Below are 16,858 nucleotides of genomic sequence, written 5' to 3' on the forward strand. Positions count from 1 at the left end.
TACCAGGGGTTCGGACGCAACAGCTAATTAGCATAAGTTTTCACCTTCTCATTTCAGAACAGGTTAATGCTGTATAAACCCATTAGAAATGAAGAGTTTATACATAAAAGTAATCAAATATTAACTTTTAAAATTCTTACAACACTGGAAAACAATAGAAATGTTTGTGTTGTGTTTGTAAACGATTGGCATACAAAGTGTGCCTGAACTGGAGGGCTGAGGGTCATTTTGGAGGCTCACAATTAAAATATGATTCAGGGAAGTAAGATTTAATGATAAAAACCTAACTGATGGTTGTTTTTTTTAGTTCCACTAAGATTAAATGTCTTGCAGATTTTATCCCCTACATTTTAAGTTATCCACCTATGTAGACTGAAAAGTGACAAAAATAGCATACAAAACTAATTTAAATGATTGATTTAATGTTTTAATAGTCTTTCTGCTTTTAATCGTTTGTAATATCGGACTTCACTGTTAAATGTTAGGTCCTTTATCAAAAGCTTTTTAAACCCAGGTGCTTTGTTCCCCCCAAAATTGCCTTAAAAACAGCTCATTAGTGACTTTATTTTGAGTGAATTAAATTCTGGATGGGTTCCCTTAATGTTCTCTGGTTGATTAATGGTACTCAGCCAATACTGCTAAAGCGGTGGCTTTGGCGACATCAAGTGGACATATTTAAAAATGCGGGTTCTTGCAGCTCATTTTTCTCTTAGGTTGTGGTTTTGACTTAGGAGGGATCCATTTGTCTTTCAACGAAGTTTTTTCATAGCGCCGTTTTGGTTTACAATCGTGCTAACAGAGTTAATCATTCTCCACACTGATTGGCTAGCGCAAAATATTGGCTCCATTCATCCTTCACTGTATCTCCTGCGGGCAGGAATATTTGTTTTCAACGTGAGGGTTGCACCGCCCGACAGCCAACTGCACCCGCCCGTGCAAACCACACTGATATTGAATTCAAACGCATCGCCTCGAAGCCCCAGTTAAACCTAAAAAGTAACAGTGACAGTAAAACAACAACAGGAGAAAAATACAAAGTGCGGCTTGGTACCAAATCACACACGGCACTGTAACGGTCCGAGGCCACATTACGCCTGCGGACTATGGGTTTGAAACATGTGCATGACACCTTTTCTCTCCCCCTGTCACTCTTCAACCCAAAAAGTTCCCCCTGGCACCCTTCCGGGTCCCGGTCCGTTCAACCCAACCCCCCCACTCCAGAGGTGAAACCTTACTCGCGGTTAAATTTAGCACACGGTGTGAGCGGCCGATCGCCGACACACTTTTGAGCGGCTCTCGCCGGGTGAGTTTGTTTCCCTGTCAAGCGCTCATTTGTCCCACGGGGGCCGCGACACTGAAAGATGTCGCATGTTAACCTTTCGTCTCAAAACAAAGTCGTTTGGAGGCGCTCGCGGATCTCCGTTTAGGAGCGGCGGGGTTAGCATCACGTGGCCGGAGTATCGCCTGAAGTTTTAATGGCTTAATGCGAGACATTTGGCGGCTGAACATTATCCCTTTGCTAGCGTATAACATTCGAGACTTATGAGCTCTATTTCGCCACCGACGACAGGGCGGCCGAGTATGTAGCGTCCCCTTGAACAACCCTCGTTTTTATGACGGAATCAAAAGCTTTGTCCTTGAGGGGTCATCGACGATGCATTATCATCAGAAGGAGATTCCCCGGATAAAAACGTTGCAGGGGGTAAGAATGGTGAAATGCCCAAGAACTTAGACATATTACCCCATTTCAGACTTCAAACTTTTAGATGAAAAAACTCCAAATGTTTTCCAAGAATCAAGTACAGACAATGTCAATGGCAGCCTAGCTAGAATGGACCTTTGATGTCTATCGTCGTCAGGGGCAGTCTAGCCAGAAAGGACCTTTCATGGTTCTAGCCATCTGTTTGCCTAGCTAAAATGTCTCTTTAAAACTTCAACTTCACTGGCCTAGATAGGAAGGATCTTTGATGTCGAAAGCCTTCAGGGGCACCTCAGCTAGTGAGGATCTTTCACGTCTCTAACCGTCTATGGCAGCCTAGCTAGTGTGGACATTTCATGTCTATTGCCGTCTATGGCAGCCTAAATAGAAAGGCTCTTTGACATCTCTAGCTGTTTATAGCAGCCTAGCTAGCACAGATCTTTGATATGTATGGAAGTCTATGGCAGCCGAGCAAGAAGGGCTCTTTAACATCTCTAGCAGTCTATAACAGCCTAGTTGGTTTCGATCTTTGACGTCTGCGGCATCCTAGCCAGAATAGATCCGGGCCGTTTATAGATGTCTATGGCACCCTAGCTATGACAGATCGTTGATTTCCATAACCATCTCTAGTAGCCTAGCTAAAATGCATCTTTGAGGTCTAAAGCAGGTTGGCAGGTTAGCTATATTTAAAGAGTTTAATGTGAAATATATTTCCAAAATGGGTTTTGATGAGACATAATGTGTACAGGGCAGCACGGCAGAGCAGTGGTTAGCACGTGTGCGGCACAGTTCTCAGGTCATGAGATAGAACCTTCCTATGTGGAGTTTGCATGTTCTCCCCGTGCTTGCGTTGAGTTTCCTCCGGGCACTCTGGTTTCCTCCCACATTCCAAAAACATGCATTTTAGAGTAATTGGCAAGTTCAAATTGTCCCTAGGTGTGAATGAGAGAGTGAATGGTTGTCTGTCTATGTTTACCCTGCGATTGGCTGGTAACCAGTTCAGGGTGTCCCCTGCCCACTGCCCAAAAATAGCTGGGATGGGCTGCAGCACCCCCGTGACCCTACTGAGGATAAGCGGTACAGATAATGGATGGATAATATGTACAGCTTTTTTCTTTGTTTTCCCGCCAATCAAATATGAGTTTCTGTGCATCCCAGTGCCTGCAGAAAAACGGTGTTGATAATGTAACTCAAGGTTAATCATTTATAAGCTTATTTAACTTATTATTTTTTTTTAAATGTATGCTTCACTGGAGAAGTATTTTTACCTCTTCTTATACAACAGGTATCACCAACCCTTATTATGGTAAAAAGTACTGGTTTACAGATAAGTTAACAAAGCTCAGAGTTTGAAACAAATTTCTGGAATAACTAATCATGTTATAACTATATTGTTACTGTGATGGTGCTAAGTTAGTACTAGTTTGTTATTTTTTTGTGACTTTGTCACTTAATGTCATTCAATTCAATATATACTGTGCTACTGTGTAATAACCACCAATTTAGTTTTATTAATGTTTATGTTTGTTTTTGTATTGGGCCCATGCCCAGCCCATCCTGTCACCCTTGCTAATAATTTGTGAGAAAATCACAATGACACAATGAACTATTATTCAGAAACTGGTCTGCGCCCTACCCAGGTGTTCTTTGGGGGCTCCCTTGTGAACCACATTGGTGATATTCGTTTTAATATGTCTAATACGGGGGTGAAAAACAAGTACCATTATTATGTAGTTTTGCTCCCTTTTACTGTATTTAGACCTTTTTTTAATTCGCCAATTCAGTATCCTATATTTTATTTTAGGGATGCACGATGATTAACGGTCAAATACTCATCATCATCTCATCTCATTAGCTGCACCGCTTATCCTCAGTAGGGTCGCGGGGGCGCTGGAGCCCATCCCAGCAATCATCGGGCAGTGGGCAGGGGACACCCTGAACTGGTTGCCAGCCAATCGCAGGGCACACAGGGACAGACAACTCGCTCGCTCGTTCACACCCAGGGACAATTTGGACCGGCCAATCCACCTGAAATGCATGTCTTTGGAATGTGGGAGGAAACCGGAGTGCCCGGAGGAAACCCACGCAAGCACGGGGAGAACATACAAACTCCGCACAGTAAGTCCAGTAGCTGGATTTGAACCCACACAGGAGGTTCTCAAGACCTTAGAACTGTGCCTGCACACGCGATAACCACTGCGCCGCCGTGCTGCCACGGTCAAATACGACATCCCATAAATTATCCTGATATCCGGCAATATGTGTAATGGCTTTTGTCTCCATGTCTCGAAATTTCAACAATATTGTCAACACTTAATCATTGGAAGATAAAAATACATTTTCACAAAACATGTTCTAGTGTACATCTTTGTTTATTACGAAAAGTAGAAAAATGTGATCTTTAAGTGGGAACTATGTTTTCTCTTTTGAGTCTGTTACGTGTTTGTTCCCGAGTGCCACGTCTCATCTCCTTGTGCACTATGTTGTGACAATAAAGAATTATCCCCTCTCAAATATGTCTCCGGGCCAGCATGGCGCGTGATTAAAAAAAAAAGGAGCTACTTCACGGATTTTGGAATATCACAGGGGGTTCTGGTTTCCATTAACTGCAATGAACACCACATTACTACATTATTTGAGTCAGCAGAGGTAAATGAATAAAGTATTTTTGAACCACTAAGGGTCGCTATATAATACTCGCTTTTGCTTTAAAGTCTCCAGTCTCCAAGCACTACCTTGTAAATATCTTTGCCTATTTATCCTGACCATTTCATTTATCTCAGTTTCATCTTTTCAGTGTTTATTATGGCTTTATCCTGAATGGCTATGACTAGTCCTGTTTCAAACAATGTTCACAAGTTATTTCTTAATAATAATGAAGACTAGCCTATTCTTAAGATTGTGTAAAACTGAAAAAAGTGCATGCTGCACCCCGGTTCTATATTGTCAAAAATAAAACTCATGCACAATTTAGGGTCCAAAAACTCAGGTTCTTGAACCAATAAAGAGGGAGTGAGGTGGAGCTGCAAAAGACAGAATCCAGAAGATGTGCAAGGACCTACCAAGGTCTGCTGGTATCTCAGAGCCTTCCTTTGCGACGCATCTGTAGCCATTGACACTCCGTCAGTGATCCCAAAATAACCTCGCCAGCATTTCCGCTGGCGTGGACCGCCGACGTTACAACAGAGTCCTCAAACGCTCCCGGCGCCGTCCATTTCACTCCCCGTTCAGAGAAAGTCCCGAGGCGCCGGCTGTGGTCCGGAGGCCGGCGGAGATCTAGAATCGGATTGACGGGCTGAGAGAAATCAGACAGGCGGACAAAGCTGAGCAAAGCCATCTGATGAGGCAGCAAAGGACACTTTCCTTTATTAGAACTGCGGACACCTAATAACACACATGCAACCACATACACACACTTGTTGCTCTTGCCAGAGGTGTTTGCCAGATGGACGGGGTGGGGGGTGGAGGGTTATGAGGTGGTATTGGAAGGGCCCCGACCCCTGGGCCCCCCACCCCCACAGGGCTCCCCCTGCAACGCGAGGAGGAAGTTTGCACACGACACCCCTCCTAGAGATCATTTCTTATTAGTCAATGATGCCGAGGCCATCTGCAGAACGCGTAAATGGAGCGCCAGTAAATCACGATGCCCTGGAAAGAAAAAAAAACGAGAAAACATGGAGGGTTGAACATAGACAAAAAGACGTGGTGGTATGATCATTGTGGAAAAAATATTAAATCAAAGTCATAAAGTAAATATTATATATATTATCAACTTGAATCATACGTATCAATACAAAAGTAATATATTAAAATAGTAAAATATACAATGGCAATACCATCACCGTGCAATAGTAAATAAACAAAAATAAATACAAATAAAGGATATTGTTTTTGAAATTATACCAAAAATAAAAATCAATAAAATAATGTGAAGGTAAAATAAATTTAAATGAAATATTAAAATCATATTGTAACATTATCGTTGTTGTACCACATTAAACAAATAAAAACAAATATTATGAACAGTAAGAAAAATAAGTATTTGAACACCCTGCTATTTTGCTATTTCTCATGCTTAGAAATCGGCAGGGGTCTGAAATTTTCATTGTAGGTGCATGTTGACTGTGAGAGAGATAAACTAAAAAGAAAAATTAAATGTAAACCTGAAAAAATGAATGTTGATATTTGGTACAGTAGCCGTTGTTTGCTATTACACAGGTCAACCATTTCCTGTAGTCTTTGAGCAGGTTGGCACACACTGCAGGAGGGATCTTGGCCCACTCCTCCACACAGATCTTCTCTCGATCAGTCAGGTTTTTAGGCTATTGCTAAGAAACACGGAGTTTAAGCTCCCTCCAAAGTATTCAATCCTTGGATTTCCTGGCTGTGTGCTTCGGGTCGTTGTCATGATGGAAAACCCAGTCACGGCCCATCTTCAATGCTCTGACTGAGGGAAGGAGGTTGTTCCCCAAAATCTCACTATACACGGCCCCAGTCACCCCCTCTTTAAGGCAGTGCACTTGTCCTGTCTCATGTGCAGAAAAGAACCCGCAAAGTATTATGAGAATAATAAAATTGACAGTGGAATTATTGTAATTGCGCAACATCAAATAAACTAAAATAAATCAATATTTCTAATGATATTTATCAAATAAAACTATTAAAATTAATTTGTAAAATAAATAAAATTAATACAAATAAATCCCTGGAGAGGGATCACCAGGCTGTACTTACCCAAGACCACATACAACTCTAGTGGTTGAGGGATCCAACCACCCAACCAAAAATGATTGATAAAAAATAAATGAAACATATCAGAATAATAAAATAATTAATGGCTTTACAGTATCATCATTACACAATATTAAAGATATAAAAATAATATTGAAATATAATCAATTAATATACTGAAACTATATCCCCCTAGTAGGAGGTGGCTAGAGTCAAAAACACACTGAAATTGACCAAACATTCATTCCACTTCACTTCTTCCAACAAACAATAAGCCTAAAGCACAAGGGGTGGGTTGCTGTGCCATGCAACCTTTCATCAGCAGAGAGGCCCGACGGCATACACTGGTTTACCCCCTCCGCATCATATGCGACGATAACGGTCATTCGTAACTATTTATCACCAATAAATAATAATAAAATAAATCAGAAACACAAATATTAAAACATTTAACAACTGGATTATGAAAATTGTGCAATATTAAATAAGAAAAAGGAAAGTTAACAATAGTGCAATGACATTTTAGAGCAACAGTTAAAAAAATATGAAAGTATCAGCAACAAGGTATATATTTTTAGTTTCGAGCAATAGCATATAGCTTCACAGTTTCGTTTAGCAACAATGACAAAAAAGACAGAAATAGAAAACAAGTATCACGATATGATTTTGCAGTTTTGTGTGCTTGTTTATTGTAGTGATGGCCCTGGGGAAGAAGCTGTCTCTGAGCCTGTTTGTCCTTATTTTGAGGGACCTGTAGCGGCTACCAGAGGGCAACAGATCAAAGAGGTGGTGGGAAATGTCTTTTACTATGTTAGTGGATCTGATACGGTCTAAACTGGGTAGAGCGCACCCAATGATCTTTTAGGCTATGATAATCATTTCGGTATGCTTTTCCTGTCCGTTGCAGTTCTCCCAGCATACCACACGGTGATGCCGTATGCCAGAATGCTTTCCAAGGTGGCTTTGTAGAAGGACACCAGCAGCTTCTGTTCCTGGTCGGTTTTGTTGTTTTTTCTTTTGACACGCGTGTACAGCGGTCATTCCATGACTTTGCGTGCGCGGCCATCACGACAACAACAAAGATCGCGCAGATCCCCCTTAACCCCCGGCTCGCTTTGCGCCCCGCACGCCGACGCATAACAGCCTAATCTCGGGCCGTAGAAAAATATGTACTACTCCGACCTCCGCGATGTGCTTGTGCACGTATGTGTATGTGTCAGCAGGGAATGACTGGGGACAGCTGGCCCGGGCCTCCATCTGATACATTCGGAATATTATCACCGAGCGGCGGGAATGACACACGTGGTCCCGGAGCTCGAGGAGAGACCTGAGCGCAGCGGAATCGCGGGTGGGCCGGTTACACTACACCTGAACACGGCCGGGACGCGCTGTAACGCCGGCAACAACACACACAAACAAGGCAACAAGCCGGGTCGCGGAAAGGGGACAGACACTGTGCGGCAGGAAAGCGACGTCAAGTCATGTTGATTTGTGACGCCCTTGAGCACAAAGAGTCTCAAAGGGCTGCACAGACCACAGATTATTGCAAACCACAGACTATTATCACACCATCCCCTGATAATGCTAATTGTAATTCACCCTGGTCAATCCTGGAAGGGGGATTACCACATGTGCGGTCCTTTCTCAAAGTTTCTCTTTTTTCCTCACACTGAGGTTTTTGAGTTGTTCTTTGCCCGCATGCTGGTTTGAGATCAGGTAATTGTGTAATTTTGTAATTGTAATCCTGTGCAGTCCTTTGAGACATTTTTTGTGATTAAGGGCTGTATAAATACATTTGACTTGAATTGACTTGACTGATCTATATTTATTATACTGTTCTCTAGTTCTGCCATATTTAACATAAGTCTGGGGCAATAATTACAAAAGTTCACTACAGCCCCTTTTTATCCTCCAAAAGGTGCAATTAGAACCATACACAGGGTAGGATATTGAGATCCTACTAATATTTTATTCCTGCAGTCCAAATTATTAAAATTGGATGATTTAGTAAAATGTTTCACTGCACAACTGCTATTTAAGGTCAACAAAAAAGATAGTGCCAGAAAACATCCAGAAATTATTCATTCGGAAAGAAGGAAATTATAACTTAAGGGGCTGTAGTGAATTCATTATCTCAAAGGTGAGAACCATTAGGAAAAGTATGTGTGCGTCTGCGTGTGGAGTCAAACTTTGGAACAATTTACAAGACGAGATCAAACAATGTCCAACTATTCACTTGTTCAAATTTAAATACAAAAAAGACATTCCTTGCAGAATACAGAGATGAAGAAAATCGGGTATGAGTGATACGAGAGATTGGCAGTAGTGCGTCTAGAACTATGGTTAACTTTGTGTTATTGTTGCTATTGTTATATCATAATTGTTATTACTAATATCATTACAATTGTTGTTACATAATTGGTGTATTTAATAGGGAAGATTAAGGGGTAGGTAATATAAGCATTTGCATTTGACTTTTTGAACATCTCATCTCATTAGCTGCACCTCTTATGAAATGAAATGAAATGAAATGATTTGCATTTATATAGCGCTTTTCAAGTCAATGACTTCCCAAAGCGCTTTACAATGTGCTCCACATTTCCCAATAGCGGCCTTGCAGCCATGTAAGGCGCTAACCTGCTTATTGGGGGTATTAGGGGTTCAGTGTCTTACCCAAGGACACTTAGACATGTAACACGGAATGAGCCGGGATTCGAACTGGGATCCCTTGATCCCAAGACGAGCGCTCTACCTCCTGAGCTACTGCCTCAGTAGGGTCGCGGGGGTGCTGGAGCCCATCCCAGCTCTCTTTGGGCGGTGGGCAGGGGACACCCTGAACTGGTTGCCAGCCAATCGCAGGGCACACAGCTCGCCCATTCAAACCTAGGGACAATTTGGACCGGCCAATCCACCTGAAATGCATGTCTTTGGAATGTGGGAGGAAACCGGAGTGCCCGGAGGAAACCCACGCAAGCACGGGGAGAACATACAAACTCCGCACAGGAAGTCCAGTAGCTGGATTTGAACCCACACAGGAGGTTCCCAAGACCTTAGAACTGTGCCTGCACACGCGCTAACCACTGCGGCGCTGTACTGCCCCTTTTCGCACATATTATGTAATATTATTTTGTTGTTGAGTTATTGTTTTTGTTCTGTTTTTATTTTAATGTTGAATAAAGTTTTCATTCATTCATTCATTCATCGAAAACCTACATAGGGCAAGGAAAAAACTCAAAAACCTCAGCATGAGGAAAAGGCCTCAGATTTGAAATAAATACATTGCAACTTCAAATACATCGAATGTTTTTTTGCGGTTTCTGATGAATTATCAAGTACAGTGGAAACTCTGGGCATGGTACACCTTTTCATGGCCAAACTTGAGCACTTTTAAAGACTTCCAAAGACAATTTTCTCTTTTCTCCAGTATCATTAAAATAAATAACAAATCAATTGTGGATTATGGATTTTGCAGAGCCACAACCATAGCTGCAAGTTACATATGCAAGAAATACAGTGTGAATTTTAGATCTTGGGTAACTTGCCAATGTATTCGTTTTTGAGAGAAATCTCTCCCCATATAGATGTTGGGTAAAAATCATATAATTTCTAGCTTACATTTTCAGTTGCAGGAAGTTCTTCCCAATACAATTCACTACTGAGAATCACTACCTTCATTTATTGCAAGCCCCATGACAAATGTCCATGATTGATGCACGCTCTTTGCATTAATACACATTCCAAAGTGCCCTGTTTAAGTGTGGCATGCACCCAGGACCGGCCCAAGCCTTCATGGGGCCCTAAGCAAAATTTGATTTGGGGCCCCCGATTACTTGTCAATTTGCACACCTACTAGAAATCACTTCATGTTCTACTCCAGGAGAGGGCAACTATTGGAGTCAGGGGCCGCATTTAACATGTTAGTCTTCTTTTTAAATAGATTGGTTTCATCCAAATGGGTTTTGAAACAGTTAGAGTAAAATAGTATATAAGCTCCCTGTTTTAAGCACTTCAATTCTTCCTTAGTTTTGAAGTATTACTGTGTTTTTTTTAAGTCAAGTGAAGTCATGTTTATTTGAGACGCCCTTAATCACAAAGAGTCTCAAAGGGCTGCACAGACCACAGATTATCGCAAACTACATAGACTATTATCACACCATCCCCTGATCTAAAACATACAAGAGGGCAAGGAAATATCAAAACCTCAACATTAAGTAAATAAATCTTTTTTAGTATTTCTGAAGTCAGACTTTTATTTAATTTCTGTAGTTTTTTTGTGTTTACTGTAGTTTTATTTGTGTACTATTTTGTAGTATTTCTTTTTATTTCTGTAGTACTTTTGTTGTAGATTTTTATGGGGGGGGGTATCCGTAGTATTTTCTTTGTATTTTTTTATTATTACAGTAGTTTTATGATTATAGTATTTTTGTAGGATTACTGCAGTCATTTTTTTTATTTTGTAGTATTTTCATATAAGAATATTTATTGTGCATCTGTAGTATTTCTGTAGATTTCTAGTAAAGTTTTACTGCAGTTTTAATTTTGTAGTTCTCTTGTGATATTTCCAAATTTTGTTGGCATCTCTATAGGTGTAATTTGCGGTATTTCTGTTGTAAATCTCTTGTAGTAATATTTTTGGAGTAATATCTCTCTGGTAGTTTTTATATTATAGTATGCATTGGCATTTTTTTAGAATTTCAGTAGAAGTAAAATTGATGTATTTCCGAAGCAGTATTTTAGTAGAATTTTGTAGTAAGTAATTCAGTAGTAGTATTTTGTAATATAGTATAACTATAGTAGTATTTTTTTAGCAAAATAACATATGAAGTCTCTGTTTTGAGCATTATATTTATTATATAATTTTGTAGCTACTGTGGTAGTACTTTTTGTGAAGTATTTTTAAGTGGACACACAAATGGACAATGGGGACCAAAAAAGTTATCCACTCTTGGGGGCCTCCTAGTGGTTGCGGGACCCTAAGCAGGCACTTAGCTCGCTTATGCCTTGGGCTCTGCATGCACCTGGCGTTGTGGGTGCGACCACTGACGCTTCATAGGACAATGCCATACAAACTAATGTCAGTTGCCATTAATCACAAGCGAAGAAGAAATGCAATGGCAAAGCAGAGTCACCAGAGTGCAGTGTGGTTATTAGGAAACTTGTTGAGAAAATGACATTTCATGCATTAACAAGCACTTTTCAATCCTTAAAACACTATAAAATTCAAGCATTTTCAAGGATTTCAAGCACCTGTACAAACCCTGCTTACAGTATCTCCTTTTGCAACCTTTGCCATGAGTTTTGGAAAGGGGGGATGATGAAAATAACTACAACGCAAGAAATAATAGTAAACTGTCATGATTGCCGACTCAGGGCACCTGAGACTGCCCCATTAGCGCCAACAGCCCTAGTCGCTGATTGGGTCATGGACTCTTTTTAAACCCCCGTCTTCCAAGAGGAAGCTGTCAGACCGTCTGCGAACCTATGCTTTCTGCTAGGCAAGCTCTGTACTATCCGATATTCTCCTACCCTGTTGTCTCCTGCCTGATACCTGTTGCCAACCTGATTCTGGACCCGTTTCTGCCTTGCTCTTCCGTCCCGGCCATCGACCTGTTTTACCCTGTTTCCTACCTGATACCAGTTGCCGACCCCTTTTTTGGACTTGTTACTGCCCTGTCTCCTCCGTACCAGCCATCGACCTGTTTTCCCGCTGCCTACGACTACCCTCGCTTGACGCGGAAGTGCCACTTCCGCAATCCTGCCATCAGCTACCCATGTCCGACGATCATCGGATCACGGAAGCAAGCACTGCCCTCTCTTTATCAATAAAACTGAGTAAAACAAACGCTATTGGGTCCTGTCTCCGTTTCTGGCTTGTGACAGTAAACATGAGAGTGTTTGTTGACGTTGAAGGGTTCGATACCCAACTTGAGAGCGACGTGGGGTTGGACAAGATCGTTTCCATTGGAAAATTCATTGGGTTGGGCTTTGTTGAGGGGGACACCAACAAAAATGTCCAAACAAATTCTAATTCGGTATGAAATAAAAACATTGATTTAAATAATAGGCAAAAATACATGAACTATCATACCAATGTTATTTTCCGTAAAGAAATCATAGGTTGAGAAAATTTGTATTTCTTTTAGAAAGTGGAATCTATACTTAGAGGTCGCCGCCATGGCATCGAAACCCAGTGCCAACGAGCACAGCGTAGCAGCATTAGACATCAGTGCCATCTACTGGTCAGATATTACACACTGGGGCTCTAAAGTAACAGTACTTTAATTCTATGTGTACAATTGAAGTGTAGGGAGGTAAAACTGGGTCCTATTTTTTGGGGGGTAATCAAGTCTGGGATGAACAAACTTTTGAGTTGAGAGGCCATTGTTTAAAAGCAATGTTTCTCAATTATTTTCTGCCATGTGCCCCCTCGGAAGAAGAAAACCTCTCATACTTTGTGCAAAGTGTGAATAATCACTGCAAACAAAACTTCACCATCAAGCACACACATTGCCAATAAGAGCACCATAGGGGTACCTGAGGTAAACCACTACCCAAAATACGGCGAGGAATGGGCACCGCCAGGGTGTACTTGCCCAAGACACACCACAGGAAGACAAAGGTGGTTAAGAACTACGTGAACCATACAAATCCTTACCTATAGTTCTGCACTGTGACTCCCGCATGCGCCTCCTACTCCCACGCCTCTGTTGGGTTGACTCATAACAAACTCGCATTTCATTTCGTTAATATCATCTTATTCATCTTCTTCCTGTGTCTTAAAGTTGAATTACTATTTAAATGTGTTGGGGCGGCAGTAGCTCAGGAGGTAGAGCGATCGTCTTAGGAATAAGGGATCCCAGTTCGAATCCCGGCTTGTCCGTGTTACATGTCGAAGTGTCCTTGGGTAAGACACTGAACCCCCAATAAGCAGGTTAGCGCCTTACATGGCTGCACAGATCACGGCCGCTATTGGGAAATGTGAAGCACAAATGTAAAGCGATTTGGGAAGTTATTGACTTGAAAAGCGCTATATAAATGCAGATCATTTCATTTCATTTTAAGTGATCCGAACGATGTTTTTTTATAGCTTTTTAAGGTTTCACTTTGATCTTCCTGGGAGGTCGGGAACGAGCCAGTTCCTTTTTCAAGGTAATTGTTTCAAATCGGGAAAATGTGCTTGTTTCACGAGCAATCCGAGCCACGAGCAAGATCCTGGAACGAATTAAACTCGCCCATCAAAGCAAAAACTGAATGAGGAACAGCTTCTTCCCAAAAGTCAAGTCGTGTTTATTTGTATAGTCCTCATTCACAAAAAGCCTCAAAGGGCTGCCTACCCTCAACTACAGCGTCCACAATGTACTGCACAATTGCCACTGTAAATATGCCCGTATTACAGTAATTATAAGTCATTCATATATTGTTTTTGACGTTTTTTATCCTTTTGCACATATTTTTACCTTTTTGATCTTACTTGGGGCAGCACGGTGGAGCAGTGGTTAGCGCGTGTGCAGCACAGTTCTGAGGTCGTGAGATCAAACCTCCTGTGTGGAGTTTGCATGTTCTCCCCGTGCTTGCGTGGGTTTCCTCCCACATTCCAAAAATATGCATGTCAGGTTAATTGGCCGGTCCCTAGGTGTGACTGAGCAAGTGAATTGTCTGTCCCTCCATGCCCTGCAACTGGCTGGCAACCAGTTCAGGGTGTCCCCTGCCCACTGCCCGAAGATAGCTGGCATGGGCTCCAGCACCCCCCGCGATCCTACTGAGGATAATGGATGGATGATTTTACTTGAACTGAAAGAAGCGCTACAATTTTTTTTAATAATCGTATGACAATAAAGGAAATTGTGGGCACAGAGCTGGACAGCCTGACAACTGTAGACGAGGGACCGGCACTGAAAAAGCTACAGCCAATCATGGACAATTCATCACATCCACTAAACAGCATCATCTCCAAACGGAAGAGCAGCTTCAGCGACAGACTGCTGTCACAGTCTTGTTCCACGGACAGACTGAGATCATTTCTTCCTCATCCCATGAGGCTCTTTAACTCCACCCGGGGGAGTAAAAGCCCACATTAAACCACACCCCCACATTTGCATATTACCCTATTTTTATACCAGTGTGTATTTTCCGTAGTACTATTTAAATACTCTATAGCAAAACGGTATATTGGGTATCTTTGTATTCTATATTTTTATATTATTATTTTATTTTTCAACAAGGATCGTGCTGGAAGTGTGAATTTCCCTACAGGGATGAGTATCTTTGTATCTATCTATCTATCTATCTATCTATCTATCATACATTCATCAATTTGGGATCAGTGGTCGAAGATTTTTTGGGCCATGCAAAGTTAGTCGTTCCTCCACATCCCAGAATGATATTAAAACGTGTACCTAAATAACAAGCATTATCTAAATATATAGGTTAGGGTTTTCTAATTGTGTGCCAGAGGGGAAAAAAAGCATTCTATTACAGTATCTTTGCTATCTTCTAGTGATCAGTTGAGTAACGATCGATCCATATCAGGGCAGCAGATTACTATTTAATACTAATTATCTGCTCACGAGGTAGTAAAGGGAGGTATAAATAATAACTCGTATACATGAAGCTCTTTCAAATTGCTGAGATTATAATTCATGCATTTATTCCTTGATTGCTGTAATATATCGTTCTCTGGTCTCCCTATTTCTAGCATCAAAAGTTTGTAGCTGGTCCAAAATGCAGCAGTGAGACTTTTGACTAAGACAAGAAAGTTTGACCATATCACTCCTATATCAGCTAACTCGCACTGGCTCCCAGTCCGCTTAAAATTATACCTTCTGGTACTATATTTTAACAATGAGATTCTCATGGGTCCATTCGAACCCAACTGATATGTTGGGGGTCATTAGGTGACCAAACACCCCAATTACAACCTCTATGCCGAGCGCCAAGCACGGAGGCAATGGGAACCAATGTTGTAAGTCTTAGGTATGACCCGGTTGAGGCTTGAACCAGCAACGTCCCAGTCTTGGGGCGGGCGCCCTACCCGCAAGCCCACCGAGCAAACGATTGCATGGACTTGCCTCCTGTCTCTCAGATTTGATTTCCCCATATTTTCCTGCAAGGAGCCTCTACTCAGAAAATGGTGGTCTACTTGTGACTCCAAGAGCCAAGAAGAAATCTGCAGGCTCGAGAGTGTTTTCAATCCAGGCCCCAGTGTTATGGATGCGCTGTCCCTGGAGATAAGATTTACACCCTAAGTGGCAGTTTAGATATAGACTTAAGACACACTTCTATTCTATAGCATATGATTGATGTCCAACTCAAACTTTTATTTTCCTGTCCTTTCCGACAACCCGACTCGTGGTGAAATGAGGGAGGACAAATCGAGATAACTCAGTTGACCAGCGCCTGGACCTGAAGCACATCAACGCCTGCGTCAGACAGCCGGCAGAGATGGGAAGTCGTTGCAGTCATGGACCTTTTGGACAACTTCTACATCTTACCTATGTTTTTCTAATTGATGTTCACTATGTTTTGTGTATTGTTCCTTAATGCAAAATGTATTGCAGCCTGGTCGACCTGGAAGCGGGATTACCACTTGTGAGCCCCCTAGTATTTCTATTTTCCTTATTTTGAGTTTTTCCTTGCCCGCATGTGGGTGTCGTTGTAACCAGTTCAGTCCCTTGAGACATCTTGTGATTAAGGGCCTTACAGATAAGTGACTAGACTTGACTGTAAAATAACATATTCCGAATAATTCTGTGGATTTATTATTTTTCAATTAACTCAAAAAACACGACGGAATTTTAAAAAATGCCCTGTTCCATTGGCAGATAATTTTTTGCTTATTTTAAGTAATCTATTTAGTTCATTTTTTAGAAAAACAAGTTTAAAATGTAGTGAAAAAACACTAAAACATGACGAGAAACATCTTCCACCCTCTGAAACAGATTTTAAAATTAAAAAAAAATTAAAAAAGAGGTTAGTGGTGTGGGATGGAGGAATTCAGGGAAAACCAAAACTCAAAATAGATCCCGAATTAAGAAAAGAATATAATTAAAATGATATCCCCCATCTTTTGGAAAAAAAACAAAACAAAAACGCACAAGAGCAGGGTGGAGTAAAGGAATTCAGGGGTAATTATCCAAAATAAAGAAAAAAAGACAACACAGGCGTGAAGATGGGTACGAAAATTTGAGTGGGGGAAAAAATGATCCACATTTTTTTTAAAAAAGAAACAAAACATCAGAGGGGAACATGGTTAGGATGGAGGAATTTTGGGGGGGAATGCTATTAAGAAAGTTTCGTAGATATTGACCACTAGATGGCAGGCATGTCATGCCTCTTCTAAAATTCGATACTGTTCTGCCCCCATAACCCAAGTTGGTCTTTTTGCAGATCTTGTTTTTTTTCTTGTGGACAAACACAAACCAACAACAA

General features: G+C 41.3%; 1 protein-coding gene across 1 annotated transcript in view; it reads right to left on the reverse strand.

Annotated features, from left to right (window-relative positions):
- clcn1b (chloride channel, voltage-sensitive 1b) overlaps positions 1 to 4,922 on the reverse strand; it is a 60,911-nt gene extending 55,989 nt beyond the window's left edge. Inside the window, exon 1 of the mRNA XM_088326878.1 lies at positions 4,762 to 4,922. Coding sequence (XP_088183004.1) covers positions 4,762 to 4,812 — 51 coding nt within the window. The 5' untranslated portion in view covers positions 4,813 to 4,922. The remainder of the gene's footprint in view (positions 1 to 4,761) is intronic.
- Between the last annotated feature and the right edge of the window lie 11,936 nt (positions 4,923 to 16,858).

The sequence above is a fragment of the Urocampus carinirostris genome, chromosome 2 (genome assembly GCF_059441175.1).
Source record: "Urocampus carinirostris isolate Australia breed hairy pipefish chromosome 2, RoL_Ucar_1.0, whole genome shotgun sequence".
Taxonomy (NCBI): domain Eukaryota; kingdom Metazoa; phylum Chordata; class Actinopteri; order Syngnathiformes; family Syngnathidae; genus Urocampus; species Urocampus carinirostris.